This window comes from Podarcis raffonei, chromosome 4, assembly GCF_027172205.1.
Source record: "Podarcis raffonei isolate rPodRaf1 chromosome 4, rPodRaf1.pri, whole genome shotgun sequence".
NCBI lineage: Eukaryota > Metazoa > Chordata > Lepidosauria > Squamata > Lacertidae > Podarcis > Podarcis raffonei.
In genome coordinates, this window is record NC_070605.1 from 84823347 (window position 1) to 84846059 (window position 22713).

The following is a 22713-nucleotide window of genomic DNA, read 5'->3' on the forward strand; positions in this document are numbered from 1 at the left end:
CACAATCTGAAAGATAATGATTTTTTTTTTCCTCCCAAAGAAGAACTGGAGCAACCCAATATTAATGTTCTTTCCTTTGTAGGAGAACAAGCTGTAGCCTCTTAACCCATTTGATGTCATGAAGGGTAAACATACAATGCTGAAAGTGGATGAAATATCAGGGCAAAACAGGGTGGCATTTTGGAAAGACAGCACCGTGGTTTTGAGAGAAGAGCCATGTGTTTTCGTAAAATAGTATTCATTTCTACAGCACTGAGGTGTATAAGAACAATGTTAAGTCCTGGTGGTCAAAGGGGATGTATTTTTTTAAAAGGCAGCCCTTTGACCCAGTAAGCTTAATTTTCTCTGGGAATTTTTCAGCAGTGCTTTTTGAGTGTGTAAAGGGTTTCACAGAAACGCTGTCAATTTCCATAGTGTATGAGGGGCTGAGCCTGATAAATTTTCCCTGCCAACCTTATTTTACTGTGTTTTATTTCTATCTCTGTTCCTCCAGGAATCTGAAGGCAGTATATATGTTACTCTTCTTCCCCTTGTTATCCTCCCAACAACCTGTGAAGTAGGCTAGGCTAGAGCCAGCCAGTGGCATAGCTTCATGCTCCAGCACCGGTGGGGGGGCAGAGAGCAGGTGGGGGCAGGGCTGACACACGTCCTGGGGGGGGTGGGGCGTGCCGCCTGCGAGGGCAGGGTTCCTAGCGCAGGCGTGGGGGGAGCCACAATGGCACCCTGCCGGGTTCACGCTGCTGGGAGCGGTGCGCTCCCCCTGCACTCCTCTTCCTCCACCAGTGGAGCCAGCGACTGTCCCAAAATTCCCTTGGTTAGCTAATGGAGAATTTGAATATGCCTCCCTAGCTATAGACTAAAACTCTGATCATGAGTCCACACTGACTCTCAACTAGGGAGATGGGAATGGAACCAAGGACTGCTAGGGTCATGTTTGTAGGTGCTACACTGGTAATTTCCAGATTGTGTGTCAAGAGAGAATGGCTTGTGAAATGCATGTGAAATGAATTGTTAAAGGCTTTTGTGAGGCCTACGTACTCCCTGGTAGAGGCAGTTTCTGGGACTCGGCAGGTTCATACCCTTCAAGTGTCCCTATTTTCCAGGGACAGTCCCAGATTTACAGAAGCCGTCCTGGTTTCAGATTTGATCCTGGAGTGTCCTCCTTTTCCTTCGGATGTCCCTCTTTCCATAAGATAAATGTTGGAAGGTATGGAGTTATGTGACCCCAACCCAAGGAGATAAGTAATTATACAACCTTTAGAAGACATCTGAAGACAGCCCTATATAGGGATTTTAATTTTTTTTAATATATGTTGGATTATGATTATTATGAAGAAATAGGACATCTCTATTTTCATTGGAGAAATGTTGGAGGGTATGCAGGTTTCACAACCCTGCCAACATGCTTGTAGACACTATCTGAGAAATCTTAAAAAGGTAAGGAAATCAGGACGTACCTTTGGAGAAGCCATCTTAATTTTTTTAGTCTTAGGTTGCTTCCAGGCAGAGCTCCTTGTGCTAGCCAGGTCTTCTGTTTATAATGTTTGAATTGAATTTTAATTGACTTTGCACACTGTTGGGAGTAGTGCACTTTTTTGTTTCTACATCTATGCTGTATCCACACCAGTGCATGTGACATCATTGCTGTGGGTTGGGCCACGTGCTGCCCAGCACATATTCACTGCTAACTCTTGTGGGAGTTACTGTTTTATGAGCTCATTCTAACTTTTTAAATTGAGCTTTTAATTACAGCTAAAATAATTTCCCAGTTTTTTATTACATAAAAGTGAGATATTTATGATGTTACAACACCATAATCAGAGCATGATAGCATTATGGTGTTATAATCATGCTTTTCCTCAACTGACTGAGGGGGGGACGACCCAAATTGGGTCATTAAGTGACACCCATCACAAATGTTATAATGTGTGCTAAGTGGCGATAGGTTCACTTTCCCATAGGTCATGGCCCACATCAAAGCCACACCCTTTTAACAAGAATAGTGCTAAAGACATCTGCACCGGGGGAGGCTGAGCAACCCTTCTGTTCTTCTGAATTTTGAGGGAGTGGGCATGAGAAAAGACTGTCCAAGAAGACAGAAAAATTGCAGGGGAAATACAGGAACACAATAATTGGATGTCTTCTCGGATAGTATTTTGTGAATGCCCTGTAATTAGGGAGCGAGTGGAGCGTGGCCATTCCACATGAAATGACTAGACTGTAAGCACAGTCTCTTTTCTATTCTATCACCCTGGCTCTCTTAATCTTAACATTCTCTGAAAGTAAACCTCTTGAACCACAATGATGAAATGTTGCTCTGCTTTTTATTCAGAAAAATATGCACTATATCCTCCCTCAATAAATAAATGAACTGTTATGAAAGAATAGGAAAAAATTGAATATGCCTCATAATGACCCTCTGTGTAAAGTGAGGGCCAGGTGTCCTGCTCACCTTCTGAAGATTTTCTGCATCTGGCAATTAAAGACCAAACTGCTGTGTTGGGGGAGGAGGAGAGACTGTCTCTCCTAGCAGTTCATGACTGATAGCAAAATTTGGGGAAGCATCAGATGTTCTGGGCTTTAGTTGGACAGAAACATCATGAAGGGAGGGAGAAAGGTTCATCTGGGAGGCAGAATACTTTGAACAGTAGCCAAGGAATAAAATGGAAACCTTTTCATTACTTTAGTAAATTGGAGGCTCTTTTGCCCTGCACTGGGAAAGCTGTTCCCAAAATAGAACATCAAACTAGTCAGCCAGGTGTATTGCAAAACACTAGCGCCACACTCATGCCAAAAGCTAGAGTCACAATCTGTGACAGACATCTCCTGGTGAGAAACATCAAACATTTTTGGAAATGGTGTAATGCAATGAAGGCTAGGTCTTTGGCAGGATATGAGCAGTGACCATTGTGTAAGCCTTGCAAATTTGACTTTTGAGGAAGCTGAAATTCAACCTCTGCTTTAAAGCTGGAGTAAGAATTAGGGGCTTGTCTGACCAAGAGCCAAGAAAATGGCTGCCCTTGGAATGAGGCTTTTTTCAACCTCTTGCATCAGCTCCTAGCTGGCTTGGGGTAGAAAAACCCAGTCCCCCTTACATGGTGAGATTGATGCCACTGACCTGAAGGTTGAAATTGACTAAAGGTTGGCCTTCCCAGAGTGTGTGTGGAGTTCTTGACACTGTCGCCCCAGAGTGTTCTGGTTGGCATTGTGGAGCCTGTTCTACTCTTTGGTATACCTTGGAACTAAGAGCAATGAAAAATGTTTTGTGTGTTTCTGTGTCTGTCTCTTTCAGACTGTAAGTGGTCTATAAATGGAAATAATAAGAATTAAATGGACTAACCCCAATGGGGGGGAGGGTTTTTTGGGAGTAATATTTAAGTGACTCTGACTTTGTATCCTTTTCTCTACTTTCAAAAGTGGTGGTGTATTTCACACACAATCTTTTGGTGGCTTATGGATTTCCAGAGTTGGTCCAGTATTTTGCTGAATATTCCAAACTTGCACACATCCCTCCTGTGAATCTGTTTTAATATCTGTTGGACCCAAGGAGGTAGCATTGTTAAAATAACATACCACCTTTGCATTCACAGGGATTGTAATAATTGTGTTTTAGAATTATTGATCATTCATAGACTTTATTTTAAAAATGACATTTCTTTTTTTAAATAGATTGCTTCTGAGACATATTTAATACACAGATTGCAGGGCAGGTACTGTACATAATGGCTACATCATGTACATGAAGGCCCGTCATAACTTTTGGTAATGAGTATGTCAACTGGAATTTATATACAGTAACCAAACCAACCACATACATGCTCACTTGCAGAAAGAGTTGGGTTGTACATACATGCTGAAAACAATGGGATCCTGAAAATGGTTGCTTAGATTAGATGGCCCTGTACATAATGAATCTTGTGACCCCATACACTATTGCATGAAGGAATTGGACAGTGTGAACTGATAACTGGAGTGCTTGCTGTCGAACAATAAGCAACTGTTTCTTCTTTTTGCTATGATCTTTGCTTTCTTCCTTTTGACACTTGTATTGTAAATTATAACTGGAGTTAGAAAAATAGCCAGCTTGTATTCCTTGGATTGTTTTAAAGCAACCGTATTTGCTAAATATTGCTGTAATAACAAGCTTTTAAGGAACAATGTTTACTCAAAGTGCGATAATGTATCAAAGCTTATTTTTGTTTATTTCAGTTCCTTTCGTCAGAGGAATGGTTCGTGTCTTTGTCTACGGGACCCTTAAGAAAGGCCAGCCCAACTACCCATACATGATAAATGGTGCTAATGGGACAGCCAGATTCCAGGGCAGGGGGCTCACAGTGGAGAAATACCCCCTAGTGATTGCCGGGAAATACAATGTTCCTTATTTGCTGAATATCCCAGGAACGGGACACCGTGTCACTGGAGAGATTTATGCTGTCAATGACCAGATGTTGCAATTCCTTGATGAGTTTGAAAGTTGTCCAGACATGTATCAGCGAACCCCAGTGAGAATTGAAGTTGTTGAGCAGGAAGATGAAAGTAGTCCACCTGAAGGGACGCCAGCTGTTAACAGCATCCTGGAATGCTATGTGTATAGCACCACCACTTACCAGCCAGAATGGATACATCTCCCTTACTATGACAACTATGATTCCTTTGGGAAACACGGGCTTCCATATGTACTAAGGGAAAGCAGAGATTGAAACTGGAAGGTAAAAGCTGTTACGGACATATTATCAAGAAGTTGAGTAAAATCTCTAGCATTTTTACAGAAAGTAAGCACTAATGTTTCAGACCATAATATAGTTGCCTTCAAGCCAATATTTTGGGGTCCAGTCAGGTTTTCAGACTAAACTTGCCTAGTCATGCAAGATGCATGGATGGTGTGTCTTTAATTCTGTAGTTCTCTGTTTAAAACTTGATCAAGAGGTGGAGGGGGGAATACTGTTTTGCAAAGCAAAGATAAAATACTGCAGTATTTCTAGCAATGTACCGGGGGATAAAGAACCTCCAGCTTACAACAAACTTTTTGCATTACTGTACAACCTTCACATAAGCAAGGAAATGGCCCTTGTAAGAGATCCATTAATCAAGCACTGTGAGACAAATGAGTTCGCTAAGGGAATTCTCTTTGCTGATGCCCTCAAAGTCCAGTCCTCTGGCTTTCAGGTGCTCTAAGTGGGCATGGAGGGCAAAAATGATGAGAGCATCAGGCTCTCATGATAGGTGGCATTGTTCTGGAGTGGCATTGCTCTGGAACAAGAAGTTAAAAACTTAAGAACAGCCCTGCTGGATGAGAGAAAAGGCCTACTTGGGCCAGCATCCTTTTTCTCACACGGGCCAGCCAGATGCCTATGTGAGACCTACAAGCAGATCAGAAAGGCCATGTACCTCTCCTGCTGCTGTTCCCAGCAAGTGATATTAGAGGCATGTTACCTCTGATCCTGCAGGCAGTATATCACTAGCATGACTACAAAATCCATGAATTGAAATGAGTTGACATCATAGTGCTGCTAGGAGCCAGATTTGTCAAATGGGCCTTAAGAGCTCCAGAGAAAGTTATGGTTCAGGAATTGGAAGGAACTAAGAATATTGACTCATAAAGTGAAGTCCAAGTGATGTGGAGTCCTCTGCTTCTTCATTTATTTGTCCACCTTTCTGGACATAATAGTTTCTATTCATTAAAAAGGTAAAGGGACCCCTGACCATTAGGTCCAGTCGTGACCGATTCTGGGGTTGCGGCGCTCATCTCGCTTTATTGGCCGAGGGAGCCGGCATATAGCTAAGCCGCTTCTGGCGAACCAGAGCAGCACACGGAAATGCCGTTTACCTTCCTGCCGGAGCGGTACCTATTTATCTACTTGCACTTTGACGTGCTTTTGAACTGCTAGGTTGGCAGGAGTTCTATTCATTAGGTTTTAGTATATTTACATTCTCCTCCTGCCTGTTTCAGCTCCATAAATGACCAAAGACTACTGAACAGAATCAACAACCTCTTTGCATTTATAGCTCAGAATTTTGAAATATGCCAGCAGGGAAGAAGGCAGATTCTCAAGAAAACTGCAAGAAAGCAGTTTTTAAGGTTGGTTATATTCCTTAAGTACCCAATGTGACCTTGCTGTACAACTGAAGGGCAGAGCAGTTCCTGATATTAATTAGACACACAATGCTACTCCTACTATTGTATTAATTATCCTACTATTTAAGGTTGTACACATACAATTGCTCACTTATGTTCATGTCTTTGTTTCAGCTTTCTCTCTTATACAGTCCATTCATTCTTTTGCTTTTGTTAGGCTTCCAAGTAAAAATAAGGTGATGGCAGATTGTTTTAATTGTAGAGTGATAGTGGTATAAGTTTTGACAAAATTCAGTTTATTAATCTTTGACTGTAAATGAGAAAATTTGTAATAGATATTTTTAAAATTGTGTACATTTGTATTACTTAAAAAACCGCTTAGTATGATTTACTTAAAACATTTGTCATTATTATAGTAAATTAAATCTAGATGTGGGGACTTGCTGTGTAGGACACTACTACAGTCACAAGAGTTATGACAGTGCATGCACCTGGTGTGGGGTGATAAACAGGATGAGGCTAGGGTCTGTTTGTTCTCATGATGAGCTTTCAGCCCTACTTTCAGTAGGGAGCAGCTGCACTCAGGAGTTCCCAGTTGGAGGCTCCTGAGTAAAACCAATCTCCGTGGGGCTTGCATTTCACACCAGATTTAAACGGTACTGAATACAAGTGTCACTCGCCAAGGAAGAACTGGGAACTTCCTTAAGACTCCTGATTGTTGCTTTGCAGTCATATCTTTTCCTGCCCCACGCCTGAGGTCATATATAATGTCAGGATCATTGTCAGGTTTAGTTTAGCCCATGAGCTAGAGGTTCCCCATGCCTACTGGCCAATTAAAACTCACCCTTTGCTTATTTTTTATAAAACTGGTATACAGGTAGGGGGGTCAGTACAAAATGATTTCTGTTGTTACATGTGGAGACCCAGTTTTAGGTTAAAGTACCAAAGTTGTGAAGGCTTTAAATGACACAGTTTATATGCAAAAATGCTTTTATTAATTTGTTTGATAGCAGTAGAACTGCAGAAGAGAATTACAAATCCCTTATGTACAGGTATTTATAAAAGGAGTGATATGAGATCCAGAGGCAATTTTAAGTTCAGTCTCAGCAAGGTAAACCATATGGACCCTTGCCTCTTGTTTAAGATAGTTTAAAAAAATACCATAGCATTGTTTTAGTTTACATAATTTGCTTGCTACCTTAATGTTCATTTGAATTTGTGGAGGAACATAGAAGGTGCTAGTCAATTGTGGCAACATATGAAATAAATAGTTTCATTCCAGTTCCACAAGCTCATCTCCTTCCCCGACAGTTTCACCAGCTTTGCAATGTACAGCTTTCACCTGCAGTGCAAAGGAAGAAAAAATCAATTTGATTCTGAAAACAAGGCCAAGAATCTTTTTTTAATTGCAGTTGGCTGTGCAAAGAAAATAAGTGGGAGATTTCCATTTTAAAGACCTTATACAACATGAAACAGAAATCTAAAAAGCATGTCCTGGAACATAATCAAACACATTGGCCAAGTTTTTAATTGTGCTTCATTTTATCCAAAACACTTAAGAAGTTTGTTTTTCTCTGTGTGTTTTAACATCTGGATTTTTTAAAGGTGATTTTGGTAAATATAAGACAATTTTTACACTATTTTAAAATAGCGCTGTGCTTGATGCTGGTTTTGTTTGTTGCTTTTCATTGCTGCAATTGTTTAGCATTTTTATTGTCAATCACCTTTGGTGCTTGTGCCAAAGTAAATCTACAAACTATGCAAAAGGTTTGGTTGGTCCCCCCACCCCCAACTGTAAATGTCATATAACCATTTCTGTAGAAATGGGCTTTAAAATTCAAATACAGTGGTGCCTCGCAAGACGAAATTAATTCGTTCCGCAAGTTTTTTCTTCTTGCGAGTTTTTCGTCTTGTGAAGCACGGTTTCCCATAGGAATGCATTGAAAATCAATTAATGCGTTCCTATGGAGACCGCCTTCAGACCAGGTCCGGGGACAGTCTGTCCCCGGACCTCTTCTGAAGGCTGGCGGGGGGAGAAGGACTTTTCTCCCCACCGCCAGCCTTCAGAACAGCCTTCTGAAGGCTGGCGGGGGGAAGAAAAGCCCTTCTCCCGCCGCCAGCCTTCAGAAGAGTTCCCCAGGGCTGCCTAGGCTGCGGATAGCAGCCTGCTGCCCCGCGCGAGGGGCGCTCTGCTTCAGAGCGCCCCTCGCGCGGGGCAGACATTCGCAGCTTGGGGAGCCCTGCAGGACTTCCCCGCAGGGCTCTCCAAGCTGCAGATAGCAGCCTGCTGCCCCGCGCGAGGGGCGCTCTTAAGCAGAGTGCCCCTCACGCGGGGCAGACATTCGCAGCTTGTCCCCGGAGATTTCCCTATGGGCTTTCGTCTTGCGAAGCAAGCCCATAGGGAAATTCGTCTTGCGAAGCCGCTAAAAATCGGAAAACCCTTTCGTCTTGCGGGGCACCACTGTACACACTAGGCCTGGGCGATATATTGCCCAGGACCAGTATGAGGAGCAGACTGCCACCGGGTCCGTCTGCTGGAGGGAGTAAAGAGTGCCTTCCTCCAGCGGGTGCTGCTAGAAGAGGGACTCAGGAGCGGAGGTGGTTTCACCAGCGATATACCGCTGAGTGAAGCCACCATCCAAACTCTGCCCTCATACGGCACAGAGGAAGAAACAAGCTGTATCAGTGAGGTGCTGATGCAGTTTCTTGTTCTCTCTGCATCTTTAAACTGCTGGACTGTGTGGTTGCCCTTGCCTCAGCCAAGCAGTTAAAGGAGCACCCAGCCCCGCACTGGCTCTTGTGAGCTGGTGGCTCCATGAAACTGTGCAGCTGAGGGGAGTGCGAGTGCCGTTCCCACAGCAAGCAGTTAAAGGAGCCCCAACGCTCTGTCTGCTCGCACCGGGGATGTCTCGGTTGGGGATGGGGAGCCTTCCTGATCCCCAGCTGAGCTGCGCAAACAAGCTACATTATCCCAGCCCACAAGCGCCTGGGTGAAACCACCTCAGCTTTCATGGTGAGAGCTGGGGCGGTTTCAGCCGGTGCCTCGTGGGCAGAGACCAATGCAGCTTGTTTTTTCAGCATCACGGTATATCACCAAACCACGAGGTTTTACTGGCGATATACCACGATGTTGAAAAGCTGGTACAGTGGTGCCTCGCAAGACGAAATTAATTCGTTCCGCAAGTTTTTTCTTCTTGCGAGTTTTTCGTCTTGCGAAGCATCCATAGGAATGCATTGAAAATCAATTAATGCGTTCCTATGGAGACCGCTTGCCAGGCTGGCGGTGCGGAGAAGGGCTTTTCTCCCCACCGCAAGCCTTCAGGACAGGTACGGGAACAGAGGGAAAGGCGCGCAGCGCTTCTCCTCTGTTCCCGGGGCTTGCGGTGGGAGGAGGGGTTTTCCTCCCCACCGCCAACATTCAGAACAGCATTCTGAATGTTGGCGGTGGGAAGGAAAACCCTCCTCCCACCGCAAGTCTTCAGGACAGCCATCCGAAGGCTGGCGCGGGGAGAAGGTCTCTCCGCCCCAATGCCAGCCTTCGGAGCAGCCTTCCGAAGGCTGGCGGTGGGAGGAGGTCTCTCCGCCCCACCGCCAGCCTCCGGAGGAGGTCCGAGGACAGTGGGGAAGACGCACTGCGCTTCCCCGCTGTCCCGGAGATTTCCCTATGTGCTTTCGTCTTGCAAAGGAAGCCCATAGGGAAATTCGTTTTGCGAAGCGCCTCCAAAACGGAAAACCCTTTCGTCTAGCGGGTTTTCCGTCTTGCGAGGCGTTCGTCTTGCGGGGCACCACTGTATCGCCCAGCCCTAATACACACACTAGACAAAAACAAACCCAGGCCTCTTATAAATTGCCTACCAGGAACTGTTTTGTACCAAATAATGTATTTTCACAAATGTTCTGTAAACAAGAACTACTGACATTTATCTATACGTGAGCATCGCCCTGTCTGAGTATTCAGTGTCTATGCGCAATCACAGTTATGTGAGGAATAGCAGGGGCACACTGCCAAGCCCTATTCCTTCTGGCACATCCTCATTTGCTTTTTTTCATCCCTCCATGAGTTGAAGAATCAAGTGCTGAAGTGGGCTTCCTCCTGTACTTAGGGAGGCTCCTTGTGTTGTTTAGAATCCTGATTACAAATAGACATTGAATGCCTCAATAGGGCTTAAAAATGGGACTTGCACTGTGCCTGGTAATTTAAAAAAAGCAAAAGCAGAGATGACACCTCCTAAGTATTTTGCAATATCCTAACAACCTAAAGAACTTTGTGACTACCACCACATACCCACTGGGATGAAGCACTTTTAAAAGCTTAGCACGTGAAGGGGCAGTGAACTGTTTATTTTAAAAAGAAGCACTGCTTGTGTGTAAAGTTTTGGCCATATGCTCTGCATTGTGGTCCTAAAGTCTATTTGTGCATAACAAGTTTTGGGACTGCCTAGCTCAGGGGTCAGCAACTTTTTTCAGCCGTGGGCCAGTCCACCGTCCCTCAGACCATGTGGTGGGCCGGACTATTTTTTGGGGAAAATATGAACGAATTCCTATGCCAGTTCATAACCCAGAGATGCATTTTAAATAAAAGGACACATTCTACTCATGTAAAAACACGCTGATTCCAAGACCATCCGCAGGCCAGATTGAGAAGGTGATTGGGCCACTTCTGGCCCCCGGACCTTTGGTTGCCTACCTCTGGCCTAGCTGAACAATTAGTGAAATTACAAAGGCACAGATTCTGATTTCTAGGGCCACAATCCAGCACAAGCACACTGGACCCAAAATGCATCTACTGTAACTCTATTGGATTGTAGCCTAGGCCAAATCTGAACAGAATGGCTGCAGCCAAGACAAATAATTCTGAACATTTGATAAACATTTGTGAATTCAAAGTGTGTGCGTCACCACACAGTTACAGAACAGTGCAATAAGGTTCAAGATTGATGCCAATAATAAAATCTATTTTCAAAAATAAAGCTTGTGCTCAACTTGACAAGTTACTTAAAACATCTAGTAGTCTGGACATACCTTGCCAGTTTTAGCAGCAACCAAACTGTTCTGCATTTTCATAGCTTCAATCACACAGACCTCCTGACCTTCTGCAACCTGGTAAAAGCAAAAAAGATGACATTAAAATGCTAATGTTATTATAACCTTAAAGTCAACAGGAAAATTAACACAGAAACGTCTTTAAACAAAGAAAAAAGACAATTCTTATCCCATGTGTAGATCCTTTCTTAAGTCACCTTCAGACTCTAATGCTGATATGCACCATATGATGTACTCTGGTCTGATAGAAACTTGAGTTCAGATCCTACAGATACTCAATTCCCACTGTATGGATTCTGACTCAACAAGGCTATGCATGCAGTACAGAAAACTGCAAACACAGGAAAAATATGCATTTTTTGAGGCTGGCTAGAGAATTCACCTTCCCAAGAATCTCAGCTTACAAGTCAAAGCAAAGCAAAACAAAATACATGTTTTAGTCCTTGTAAAGAAAGGATCAGCAATTGCATGCACAAGGCCTGGTGAAATTTCCAAAGTAAGAGAAGTGTTCACTTGGATTACTAGTCCTCAAAGAGCCCTGTGGAATTCCTTGTCTCTTCATTATTAAGAAAAGCAGACATTTGCAGACCAGATGCAAGTTTTATGGAATCAAAATACCACCACCCAGTCTCATATTCATTCAGAGTGGCACTCTCACTTTCTGTTTCTGCCTAGTTGAACTCTTAACAAACTGTTCACATGCTCAAGGTAACCAGTGGATCCATTGTGTACCTCCATGGATTATTTTTTTAAGCCCAAAAAAGTTGATCATGTGAGATAAGCACATCCTATGCCAATTAGGCAAGCTACCTCTGTCTGATAAATACACAGCTTTACAGGAAGTTGGGAAATTATTATTTATTACATTCATTAGTTGCTTTATCTTGCCCAAGGCAACTCAAGAGCAACTTACAACCAAAAAATCTAGCCAGTTTGCATTGCATGAAGTAGCTCTCTGTCCTTGGGTCATTTTCCCCTCAAACATCACAATTTAAGTGTGACTTTCCTTACTTCATATCTGAAGTAACATGCTTCAGAGCCCACAATGAAAGATCATTTCCACTAGAGACTATACTATTTCCAAACCAGCGATGGGAGCAGTTTGAGATTCTCCCTATACATGGTCTGAAATACTAGTTACATGAACTAATACTTTCAAGATTATACTACCCACATATGCAATTTTGTCACTGGAAACGCCATATTAAATAACAAAAGTTGAACAGATCTACTGCATGCATAAGTGTATTTGTCACACTAATTCTTATCACCATCAGACTTCATATCTCCCATAAAACATCTGCTAAGTGTTCAAGTACTTGTTCTATGTTGCCCCTCCAATAGAACCTCATTTCTTTCATCCTGTCTTGACACCTACATACATTACCACCTCCATGTAATAAGCATCAATTGCATCAGGAGTCAACAACCTTGCTAGGGCGATGGCCAAGATTTCAAAAGAGAGAGACTGTGGTGGGCATCACATGTGTGTGGTAGCTCTCCACTCCCCATGGGGTAACACCCAAAGAAGGCTTCTTTTAAGCCTAATCTGAGCAAGGGGATGGGACCCTGTGGGCACCAAGGAAGGTCTCTCTGTGGGCAAAGGTGCCACACTGGCAATCCATGCATTGCACTGTGTGTACATGAAATAAACTGTGCAGAGAGGAGCCACAATCCACAGCCTTCCTGCGGAAAACACACACTGCAATTTTATTGAAAAGTAAGATGTAAAGTTATATAAAGGAATACAGCTTGTTTCTCAAGGCTGTTGCTCAAAAGTGCTTGTTCCACATCAGCAAGAGAACAATAGACTGAATCACATTGCTTCTTTGTTGACCTGGAATGAACTACCCTCAGCTGTTGGGACTAAACTGGGACACTGTAAGAGAGCAGTGCCCTCTTCACATATAACAAGATTTCCACACACACTTCCTATACATTCATGCCTGTGACCCTTGCCACATCCCAATTCCAGCACCCTCAACCACTCAAGTCTCCTATTTTACATCCTCACTTGCTTTCCCTTATGTCTGGGCACCCTCGCAGAATACTGATGGCTGAAACTCATTCCTCAAAGCCCATTTTCTTTGCACAGCTTTTGGCTGCACATCTTAGCCCACATCTCAAACCCCAAATAAAACTGCAGTTAATCTCATGCTGCCCCTGGCCTCCTCAAGTCAGCTCTGCTGTCATGTGTGATGTGCACACATACCACCACCAGTTTTTTCATTGCATGTACATTAAATAGGAAGCGCCACACACTTTTCGCCTCCTTGTCTTCATAAGAACCTAAGAGGAACTTGCTGGATCAGGCCAAGGACCTATCTAGTTCAGCATCCTGTTCTCACAGGACTAGGTGGGAAACTGTGGGAAGCTGGCAAGATGAACATGAACACAACGTCAGTCATACACACTCTGGTATTCAGAGGCATTATGCCTCTGACTGTGGAGGCAGAACGTAGCCATTGTGGCTAGTGGCTGTCGTCCAATAATCTATAAAAGCCACCCAAGTTGGTGGCCATCACTATGTGCTGCATAAAGAAGTTCATGGCATGTTATGAGAGACAGTCCTAAATGGATACGACAATGTTGAGTACGAAATTTGTCGTGCAAAAAGGAGAGACCATAGAATAGTCCCATTCAATATGTTGACTTAACCCAGGTACAATATGAAAGCACGTCACTGTTCCCATTTCCTATGGTAACATAGGTACTTTTTTCCTTAAGGGGATGCCACACAGCTCAGATGACAAAAACATGTCAGGAACAATCATAGGAAAGTTAATTTCCTCCATTACAAAAGGGAGCTAAGATTTGAGTACAGTGGTACCTTGGGTTAAGAACTTAATTTGTTCTGGAGGTCCGTTCTTAACCTGAAACAGTTCTTAACCTGAGATACCACTTTAGCTAATGGGGCCTCCCGCTGCCAGAGCGCAATTTCTGTTCTCATCCTGAAGCAAAGTTCTTAACCCGAAGTACTATTTATGGGTTAGCAGAGTCTGTAACCTGAAGTGTCTGTAACTTGAAGCTTCTGTAACCCGAGGTACCACTGTAGTTTATTTCCATCCTGAGCTACAAAACAAGAGATACGTGCAAGTACATTAGAGCAAATGTGTTGTATCAGGCTTAACACTGCACTGATACATGACTTGTGCACATAGCATTAGTGGTACTAGGTTAACTGATGAACAAGAGAAGCATTCCGGCATAAAAATTCCATTAATGTGCAAATACTGCCCTTTCACTATTTGGAGTAGGCCTACTGTTCCCAAACTTTCTCAGAGAACTGTCCGAAAGCTCAGGAGTTCCCCTAAGTTCTCCAAAAGCTTCAGAACACTGGACCAAAGGGATCTCCCTATCCTTCTTACATCCTTCCCAGCCTTTGCTGTCAGAGGTCTCCGTTTGCCTCCCACTCTCAGAAATATTCCGTGCTCTAGAAGTGGGCTTTGCAAGATGAGTTTGATTTATCTCGTCATTGGTGAAGGTTTCCTAAGTGAGAAAAGCCTCCAGTTGCCAAATTCTAAACCATCTATGTTAAGTGCTTCAAATCTATCAGCATGTTCTAAACTGCAAACTGTGTGCATGCTTGATGCAAACGTAATACATTTTACATATAAAGGGGGCCAACAACATAATTTTCTGGGCCTGTTAAAAAACATATACTCAACCTCCTGCTCCCACCCACAGCAACAATTTCCTAAAGATTCAACAACTCCACATTTTTAAAAAAATTACACTGATGGGTTCCTTCTATGAACCTCTAACTTCGTTCCCTATGTATCCCCTTCTCTATCCAAACACGTACTCCCCAAAGGTAACTGGGAATAGTATTATTTAGTGAAAACTTACCCAACAAACCCTTACAAAAAAACTAACTTATGCTAGTTCTCTGTCTTAGGTGAAAACTTTTATTTCCATAGATACTCAGTGTTTAAATACTGTGGCATTATGTCTAATAATAGCCAATTTATTTAAAACGGCTTTAGGAGAAAGTGTCACTTAAGCACCCACATTAATAATTGTTCTTTATGTCAATCCTTAATGTCTCCTCCCCCACTGTGTTGCAAAACAGCAAATCCTAAAATTAGTCGCCAATATATCTCCCTTTCCTCTTTCATTCATTCTCTTGGGCTTTGTTCGGTTTCTTTCACTGCATAATTGTGTGTATCTTTTTGCCTGCCTGTATTATTTAAGCCGGAAAATGAATATCTTCGAGATCTCTAAAATATCCTCTTTCCTCATTTAAGGATTAAGTTAGGCTTTAAACAAAAATTTCAATAACTTTTCTACACTTCTAAAGATACTGACCTGGAAAAAAGCAGAAAAATCACACTGTACAGGACAGTTTGCAGTAATCAAAAATAGTTATTATTTAAAATTCTCTTTATACTTTTAATCATAGCTTCAGTGGTGACCTCAAATGGGAGCAGGGGAAAATCAAATAAAATCCACAGAATTCTTACTCATCTGAGGCCATTGTAATCAATTTCATCCTTAAATTCTCTAAAAACACAAAACAAAATGCAGAGGTTCATTAAAACGGCTTTTCAGAAGAAAGAAAATTGAAACTGCTGGGATTAAAATTAATACGAAAATAAATAGTATTTAATTTCATTGTTCATTGACTAGGAACGAAACTGCATTTCATTCCAAAAACAAAGTGTAACACACCAAGTACACAATGGCTTCCTGCATCAAAATTCTCAAGATTTCCATTTGAAAATTATTTCAACTGTTTATGTACCTGTTTAAAGAAAAATAGGAATTGGAGAACAAAAATTGGAGTTGGTGGTAACCATCTGTTTAGATAACAAACTTTAGAACTAGTACAGTCTCGAAAGTTATAGGCAACGTAATAATGAATGTCATGTCAGGGCTCCTTGGCAAAATGGAGGAACGTTTAAATCTATTTTCACTATGCACAAGAAAATAACAGGAATATTAATTGTTCGCCTGTTTATATTCAGAGGTACAATGAAGAGAGCTCCAATCTGAGGGCAGGGCCTAAGAAGAGATCTTTGTGGGTCCAATCCACTCCCTTAAGACTTTTGTGAATCAACTGATAAAGACTTAATGATTGTGACAGGATGTCTTCAATGTTAGGCTTACAAAACAGTCACAAGCCCTGCAAGTCTTTCTGATAAACCCAATCGGCACTGATGTATTTCTCCACTCTGTCTAATTGGTGTAAAGTTTGCAGATCTGAGTCTCATATCTTTCACCCAGCTTGCTGCGTCCTCTCCTTTGACACCGGGTCAAGGTTCACATTCGCATCCGATTATCAAAGTGGCAGTCATTAAGCAAGCAGCCTGCCTTGCACCAAAATGAGTTTGCTTGAAGGAAAAGAAAGCTCGGCCCATTTACTCAGCAGATTTTAGCATTTTAAGGAGGCCCAAATGTCACACAGTATTGCTACGTTCTGAAGAGTTTCAGACATCTCCAGCTGATGATTAATTGTGAGTTATGGGAAATAAAATCCAGTAAAGCCAGCTGCTTGCCATGGTCGGCAAAATTACTATAATGGATATAGGCTGCCAATTTTCCAGTTTTACTGGCAAGTCTTCCAAGTGTAATTAAGGGAAGTTATAAATGATATGGAAATCTATCAAGTCCCATTTATTTTCAGAGGACTTTTCCCCCAGGGACTTTTATCTTCAAGCTTATAGTTTGCTTTGTTGTGCTAATGATTTCAACCACTTCTTATTTCTGTTAAAGCCCTCAATATCCCACCATAAGAAGTTAGAACCACTTCTTTCACAAAGATTTAAAGAAACAGAAACCTCTTAAGGTCATTTGCTTCCCCCCCCCACCTCCTTTCTTTTTAAGTTGGGACCTTGTTTGCTTTGTGGAAACTCCATTTCCAAATGCTGCATCTTTCCTGCAACAACCTTGAAGAAATGGCCAAGATTTTGAGAGAAGGAGATTGATTCACCCACTCCTTAGAAAAGAAATAAAATGCCGGCCTTGTGAAAAGGGGCCTTTGATGCTAGACATTTAGCAGAGGGTGGTGTTGCTCACTAATGTCGTTTGATTTGGAATAAAAGCATGAAAATGATGTGCAAGGGCCTAAAATTGGAGAGGTAAAGGATGAGTGCACCGTATTCCATTTCTCAATTTCATCCTTCAGAACCACAAAATGGGGGGTTATACAGTTACTGGATGAGATTTACGGTAACAGCTGTGGTTCTCCCACACAAGGGAAGACCTTCTAATGGGGTAAGGTCTGTTTTGAACAGACGGGGAGTTACAAAACAAGGTTCCCTATTAAGGATGAGCTCTAATATCCCTGGATAAAGAACACAAGAGCAATAGTCAGATTGCCTTTAAGAAACCCTAAACCCTACATTTTGTTCCTTCCAAGACACACACACACACACACACAAAAACACACCAAAAACCTGGAGCTATTTTAGAAAGTGCAAACTGTTCATAAATGACAGGATGCAAATGCAAGAGAAATTTTCCCCCTACTACTCTCTAGCCACTATAAAGAATGCACAGGAAACTGTGCCAGTGGCATATGGCTTTCTACTGTGCTAAACATTCATACAAAAGACAGGTTCATCAGTCATTGGCGTATCTGGGTAAAAAAAAATAAAAAATTAGCTCCTGATGGATGTTATTTAGAGCTTACCTGCTGCTAATACATTACCAGGGCTGGAAACCCACATGACATTGGAACGGCAGACCATGAAATACAGCACGTGCAAGAACATACCATGTTTGCCAGCTTATCCAAAATAATAAATAAGCTATTTAAACCCCGTGCCTAACATTGGGCCCGCTGCAAGGAACCCTGGGTCAGTCCTACACAGGCCAATTAATGCACAGCATCTGCTGCACAGAAGCAGCACACGAAGCACTTCCGAATGATTTCAGCAATTAAAAGAAAACTGTTTCCTGCCTCTTCCGACAGCAACTGTTTCAATGCAAGAGTGAGCATCAAATCATTGTGTGCAGCTGAAAAAATTAAGCCTCTTTTTATGGTGGGGGGAGGAGGAGGAGGAAGGGGGAGCATGGAGATTTCTTACGGTATAGGATCCTTCTTTTGTTGCCCTACATTGTGTTTTTCTGCCAAATTAGACAGAAGGCTCCCAGGACTTGCAAGGCCCTCTACTGTATCACCTTCTGGTGCACTGGGGCTCCCTAAAAAGCTGGATCAATATCAGCCCTGCTGACTCGTCTGCAAAAGTGAAAACCCTTCCATTACATTTTTTTAAAGAGACCTTTATTATTTTCGAACACAGGTGCTTGAAAAGGATATATTTGAAAGACTCACAGAGATGAAGGCGAGGGAGAAGTATCACACACAACTTTATGGGGGGGGGGCCAAAACAATTGGGGCAACAATTGGACGAGACCTTGCATCTCTGAGCCAGTCAACAGCACAGTTAGAATCTTATTTTAGCACCACCCTCTTTTTGAACTCAAAGGAAAGTGCACCGAAAGGAAAGTCCCCAATATCCATATACACTTGTACTTGGTTGTGTTGCAAGTGGTGACAATAGACTGTCAATACTCAACTACTGATAAGGCATAATTCTTGCAAAAATTAAGACAGATAGGTCATTCCAACTGTGTCAAACATGCCCACACGAGACATCCTGAGCTAGACAAGGAAAAGAGGGTGGGGGTTGAAGATAACACAATTTTAAAAGTCTCAACCCCATGCGTTAAGCATCGTGCATTTTATACATTTATATCCCCATCCTCCCTCCAAGCAGCTCAGCTGTTTTGTCTTATTGGTGTCCTTCAAGGTTCTCCCCATCTCTCTGACTTGTTGGCATCAGACACCTATGCAGAAAACAAAATCAAGAGGATTCAGCCGTGACTGAATTCCTTGACATTGTCCAAATCTGTGTAAAATAATTAGTGCCATTTCCCCCTTCCATCCAAATTAAATTCTGAAACAGGAGCTACAGAGTTGAAAATATAATTAGCAGCAATTAACAGTGCTTGACAGACGATTATTAAACTTTTTACGCCACACTCCTTTAAAGAATGAATTTCGGTAGAGCGCATCCTAGATTTTCTGACCCTTGATTAATCAAAGGTCAGTGACGTTCCCCTGACAGCAATAAGAACCAATCATTGTACCCCCACTTATCCAAAACACAAGTGCTCCCAGAGGTTCGAGAAATGTCTAGATTTCCCTTTACAGTAATGGACTAGCTTGACAGCCCTGTTTTAGGAATATTGTGAGTCATGACTGACTACTCAGGAATGGTGATAAGTTTTGTGGGGGTAGCGAAGACCTACTTGTATCAAACTACACCCTTATGTATTCAGATATAAGTTATATTAAATGCTGCTACTACTACTACTAACAGTAATAATTTATAATGATATTTCTTTCACCACCACACACCTCAGCTATGGATAAAGAAATAAGCATAAATAAATGAACTTTCTGAAGTCTAAACTGTCTGAAGTCATTCATATATATATATATATATATATATATATATATATATATATATATCTCCCATAGGTGTCAAAATAGGCAGTTCCACACAGGACTGAATACCTCATTCCAATTTCTTCGCATAAGCATCACTCCCCACCCCTTTTTTTTTTTTTTAAGTGTCAGGGTGGCCAGGTGTCTAGGTGGTTTTGTGTTTTTTAGTTCTGCATAAAGTTAACACCAGCTGACTGGAATTTCATTTGAATTGCTAGCTCTTCCAGAGCAAAGAACTACGTCAAAGAGAAACTTCTGGGTTACTTACATGAAAATGACAAGTGCCTCTAATCAATATTTGGTGTCCATTAAATTATATCATAAAACTATGTATAAGGCTTTTTTTTTTAAAGTGCAGTTTAATTAACCGTTCCATTCCTATGCCTTCCCTTGCTTTCATTGTTTTACAAAGCACTGCTAATTACCAAAGGCCACGAGAATTTATTTCAGACTTTTAAGAGCTGAACAGCCAGCAAGGCATTAAAAGAAAAAGGGAGGAGGTTACAAGCAACAAGTAGTATATTAAAAATATAACCTTACATTTTACAAGAAATCAGTCGCCTGTGGTGTGCTTAGTGAAGTGAGGGGAAAAGAGAGGATTGTAAGGTGTTTTTCGGTTTGCTGCGTCTGAGCATTTTGAAAGACAAAACAATGGCTGGACATTATCTGTAATCTCAGCAAGACATTTTTCCTAGTCTTTTTAAATTGAGTGTTATGGAGCAGAATCTTGTTGGTCTAAAATTAAATATGTCTGAAACCATAAACCTACTATTTGACGAGTAAAGTATTTCATTTCTTCTTTGACGTAACAGAACAAATTTCCATGTCCTATTTTGTATAAGAGGCTGCTACTACACACTGTTCAAGCTTGCTAAACACTTTATTCAAGCCTTTTCGGAATTAAAATTTATCTGTGAAATAGTGCAATTCTTATTTTGAAACCTCATGTCATATATCACACCCTCTCGATAATACTGAAGTGTTTTCATACACATTTAAATAAATAAGTGCACAGAGGCAGACTTTTCAAATGCAAATTAGAATTAAATAAAATAAAAACACTACATTCAAGAGTTCTTTCAAGTTCACATTATAAATTATTTTTCTAGCACATATATAAAAATACATTTGGATAATCGACTCAGTTAAAAAAGTTTTGGATTTCATTTATTACTAACACTGTGCAATTATCGATTACAGTTTGCTTACTGAAGAAAAGCAAATTTTGATCCAGAAAAACCTATCTATATTTCCAGAAAGCCATTGAGATGCTTTATTGAAATATACAAAGAAATAAAGCAGAATTAGGTGGAAAGCAGCTAAAGAGATCCCTTCACACAATCCGCACTTCCGTTTCACTCCTGACATTTCATTCAGTGCTCCCAAGCATTCTATTTGCACATGTGCAAAGGGGCTTTTTGCCTGACCTTTAGCTTTCGCCCCTCCCTGCCGCCATGACATATTACAAAGCAGCTTTTGAAACTCGAGAATATTTTCAAAGCCACCTGCAATGAAGAGGGAAGGCCTCAAGGCTGGGAGAAGCCCAGTGCAGACGCACCTTGCCATAAGCTTGGACTGAATATAGCTGTAATATTGTATCCTGCCACTCTGAAATAGTAATTAAGTTTATAAATTTATTCCAACACCACAATCCTAAATGCAATAGCCAGGATTCAAAGAACTAGGTATCAAGGAATCTTTTGAATGTTTTTTTGGAAACCATATTGGAAGGGGAGGTTAAAAAACTTTGAAATTCAGTGGGGTTGGGGGGGCAGCATTGAGGTGACGCCAGAAGAGGACATCCTGTGGCTCCTGGAATTGGGTCCACGCTGCTTAGCCACCCATCCTTTGCATAACTTCAGTGAAGAAGCCTATTCTCCAGTAGCTGCTCATTCATTCATTCATTTTATTAAATCTGTGTAACGCCCTTCACCCACAGATTTCAGGGCAGTTCACAACATAAAATCACAATGCAAAAACCACAAAAAACATAGTAAAAATAAGAACAACAACAAACAACCAATAATCCCCCCCTCCAACAACACATTTAAGAGGGCACTGGATGTCAATCAGCCCAAGGCCTGGTTGAAGAGGAATGTTTTCGCCTGGCACCTCAAGGTGTATAATGAAGGTGCCAGCCAAACCTCCCTGGGGAGAGCAGTTCAGAAGCATGTGACCTCTGGGTATTGTACTAGAAATCCCACTAGCCACAGCCAACATGACCAATGGTCAGGGATAATGAAATTTACAATCCAGCAATATCTGGAGGACCACATGTTGCCTGCTGTAGATAGTCCATGTGAATGCATGAATATGTTGTGAACTGCCCTAAAAAGTGGCATACAAATTCAATGAAAAAATAAAAATGAAATAAAGAGATGTGTGGATGGCAAGGGGCAGAGTCAGCAATGTGGTCTCACTCTTTGGTAATCACATAATGCCTCCTGATTCATGTGTGAAGGGAGCGAAATTTAAACGTTCTTCTGAGTGCACCCAAAGTAGCTTTATTGATCCCAATCTTTATGTGGCAGTAAATTCCACTTTTTTTTTAGTAAAATGTATGTAATGTCTACATGCTGTCTGTAAACTACGGGTACCTAAGTTGAAATGATCTCATTAAGACTTACCCATGTATAATTTTTGGCAGAATTATGTCCTTCAAATAAACAAATTTCTCATGTTAGTTTGTGGCCCCCATGTATGGCCCCCAAATTTCTTCTCAGAAATAAACTTGAAGAACCCTCTCCCCAAAAGGGCTGAGCTGTGAGGTTCATCACAATTGGCCCATCGTCGGAAGCTTTTTCATTGTTGCTAAGCAAGCAATTTTTAATGGAACTTGGAAAAATAAAGAAAATAATAACAAAAGCATATACACAGAATTTGGCAAAAATAAAGAACAATTCTCACGCACATTTCAGACCAACACCACAAAAGACAATAAAAAAATGCAAGCCATCAGAAAGCTAATGCAAGCACACTATACCTCCCAACAGCCTAAAAACCTGAATGGATTCAAACAAAAATGACTATTCAACCTCTTCATCCCTACCCTGGTACCATCTTATAATGGGAGTGTTTCATTATTTTAGTGCATTTTGGAAAACAGAAGCTTCCTTGTAAGACACTCTATAGTAAT

The 22713-nt window shown here is 41.6% G+C and overlaps 2 protein-coding genes across 10 annotated transcripts in view; one reads left to right on the forward strand and one right to left on the reverse strand.

The window, feature by feature from the left end:
- Positions 1-22713, forward strand: part of GGACT (gamma-glutamylamine cyclotransferase) — a 58183-nt gene that overhangs the window by 11570 nt on the left and 23900 nt on the right. For 5 of the 8 annotated variants that reach the window (XR_008329963.1, XR_008329962.1, XR_008329960.1 and 2 more), the window contains exons 2-3: positions 4210-4709; positions 5951-6079. Coding sequence is in view for 2 of the 8 variants with exons in the window: in XM_053384483.1 (XP_053240458.1) it covers positions 4227-4700 (474 nt within the window). In the remaining 6 variants the exon portion in view is untranslated. Of the gene's footprint in view, positions 1-4209; positions 4710-5950; positions 6427-16086; positions 17163-22713 lie in introns of those variants that run through there. The other 3 variants (XM_053384483.1, XM_053384485.1, XR_008329961.1) reach the window with 2 other exon arrangements.
- The window catches only part of PCCA (propionyl-CoA carboxylase subunit alpha), a 219414-nt gene continuing 203749 nt past the window's right edge, over positions 7049-22713 (reverse strand). For both annotated transcript variants that reach the window (XM_053384482.1, XM_053384481.1), the window contains 2 exons: positions 11099-11176; positions 7049-7418 (listed from right to left, as the gene is read on the reverse strand). In XM_053384482.1, coding sequence (XP_053240457.1) covers positions 7350-7418; positions 11099-11176 — 147 coding nt within the window. In that variant the 3' untranslated portion in view covers positions 7049-7349. The remainder of the gene's footprint in view (positions 7419-11098; positions 11177-22713) is intronic.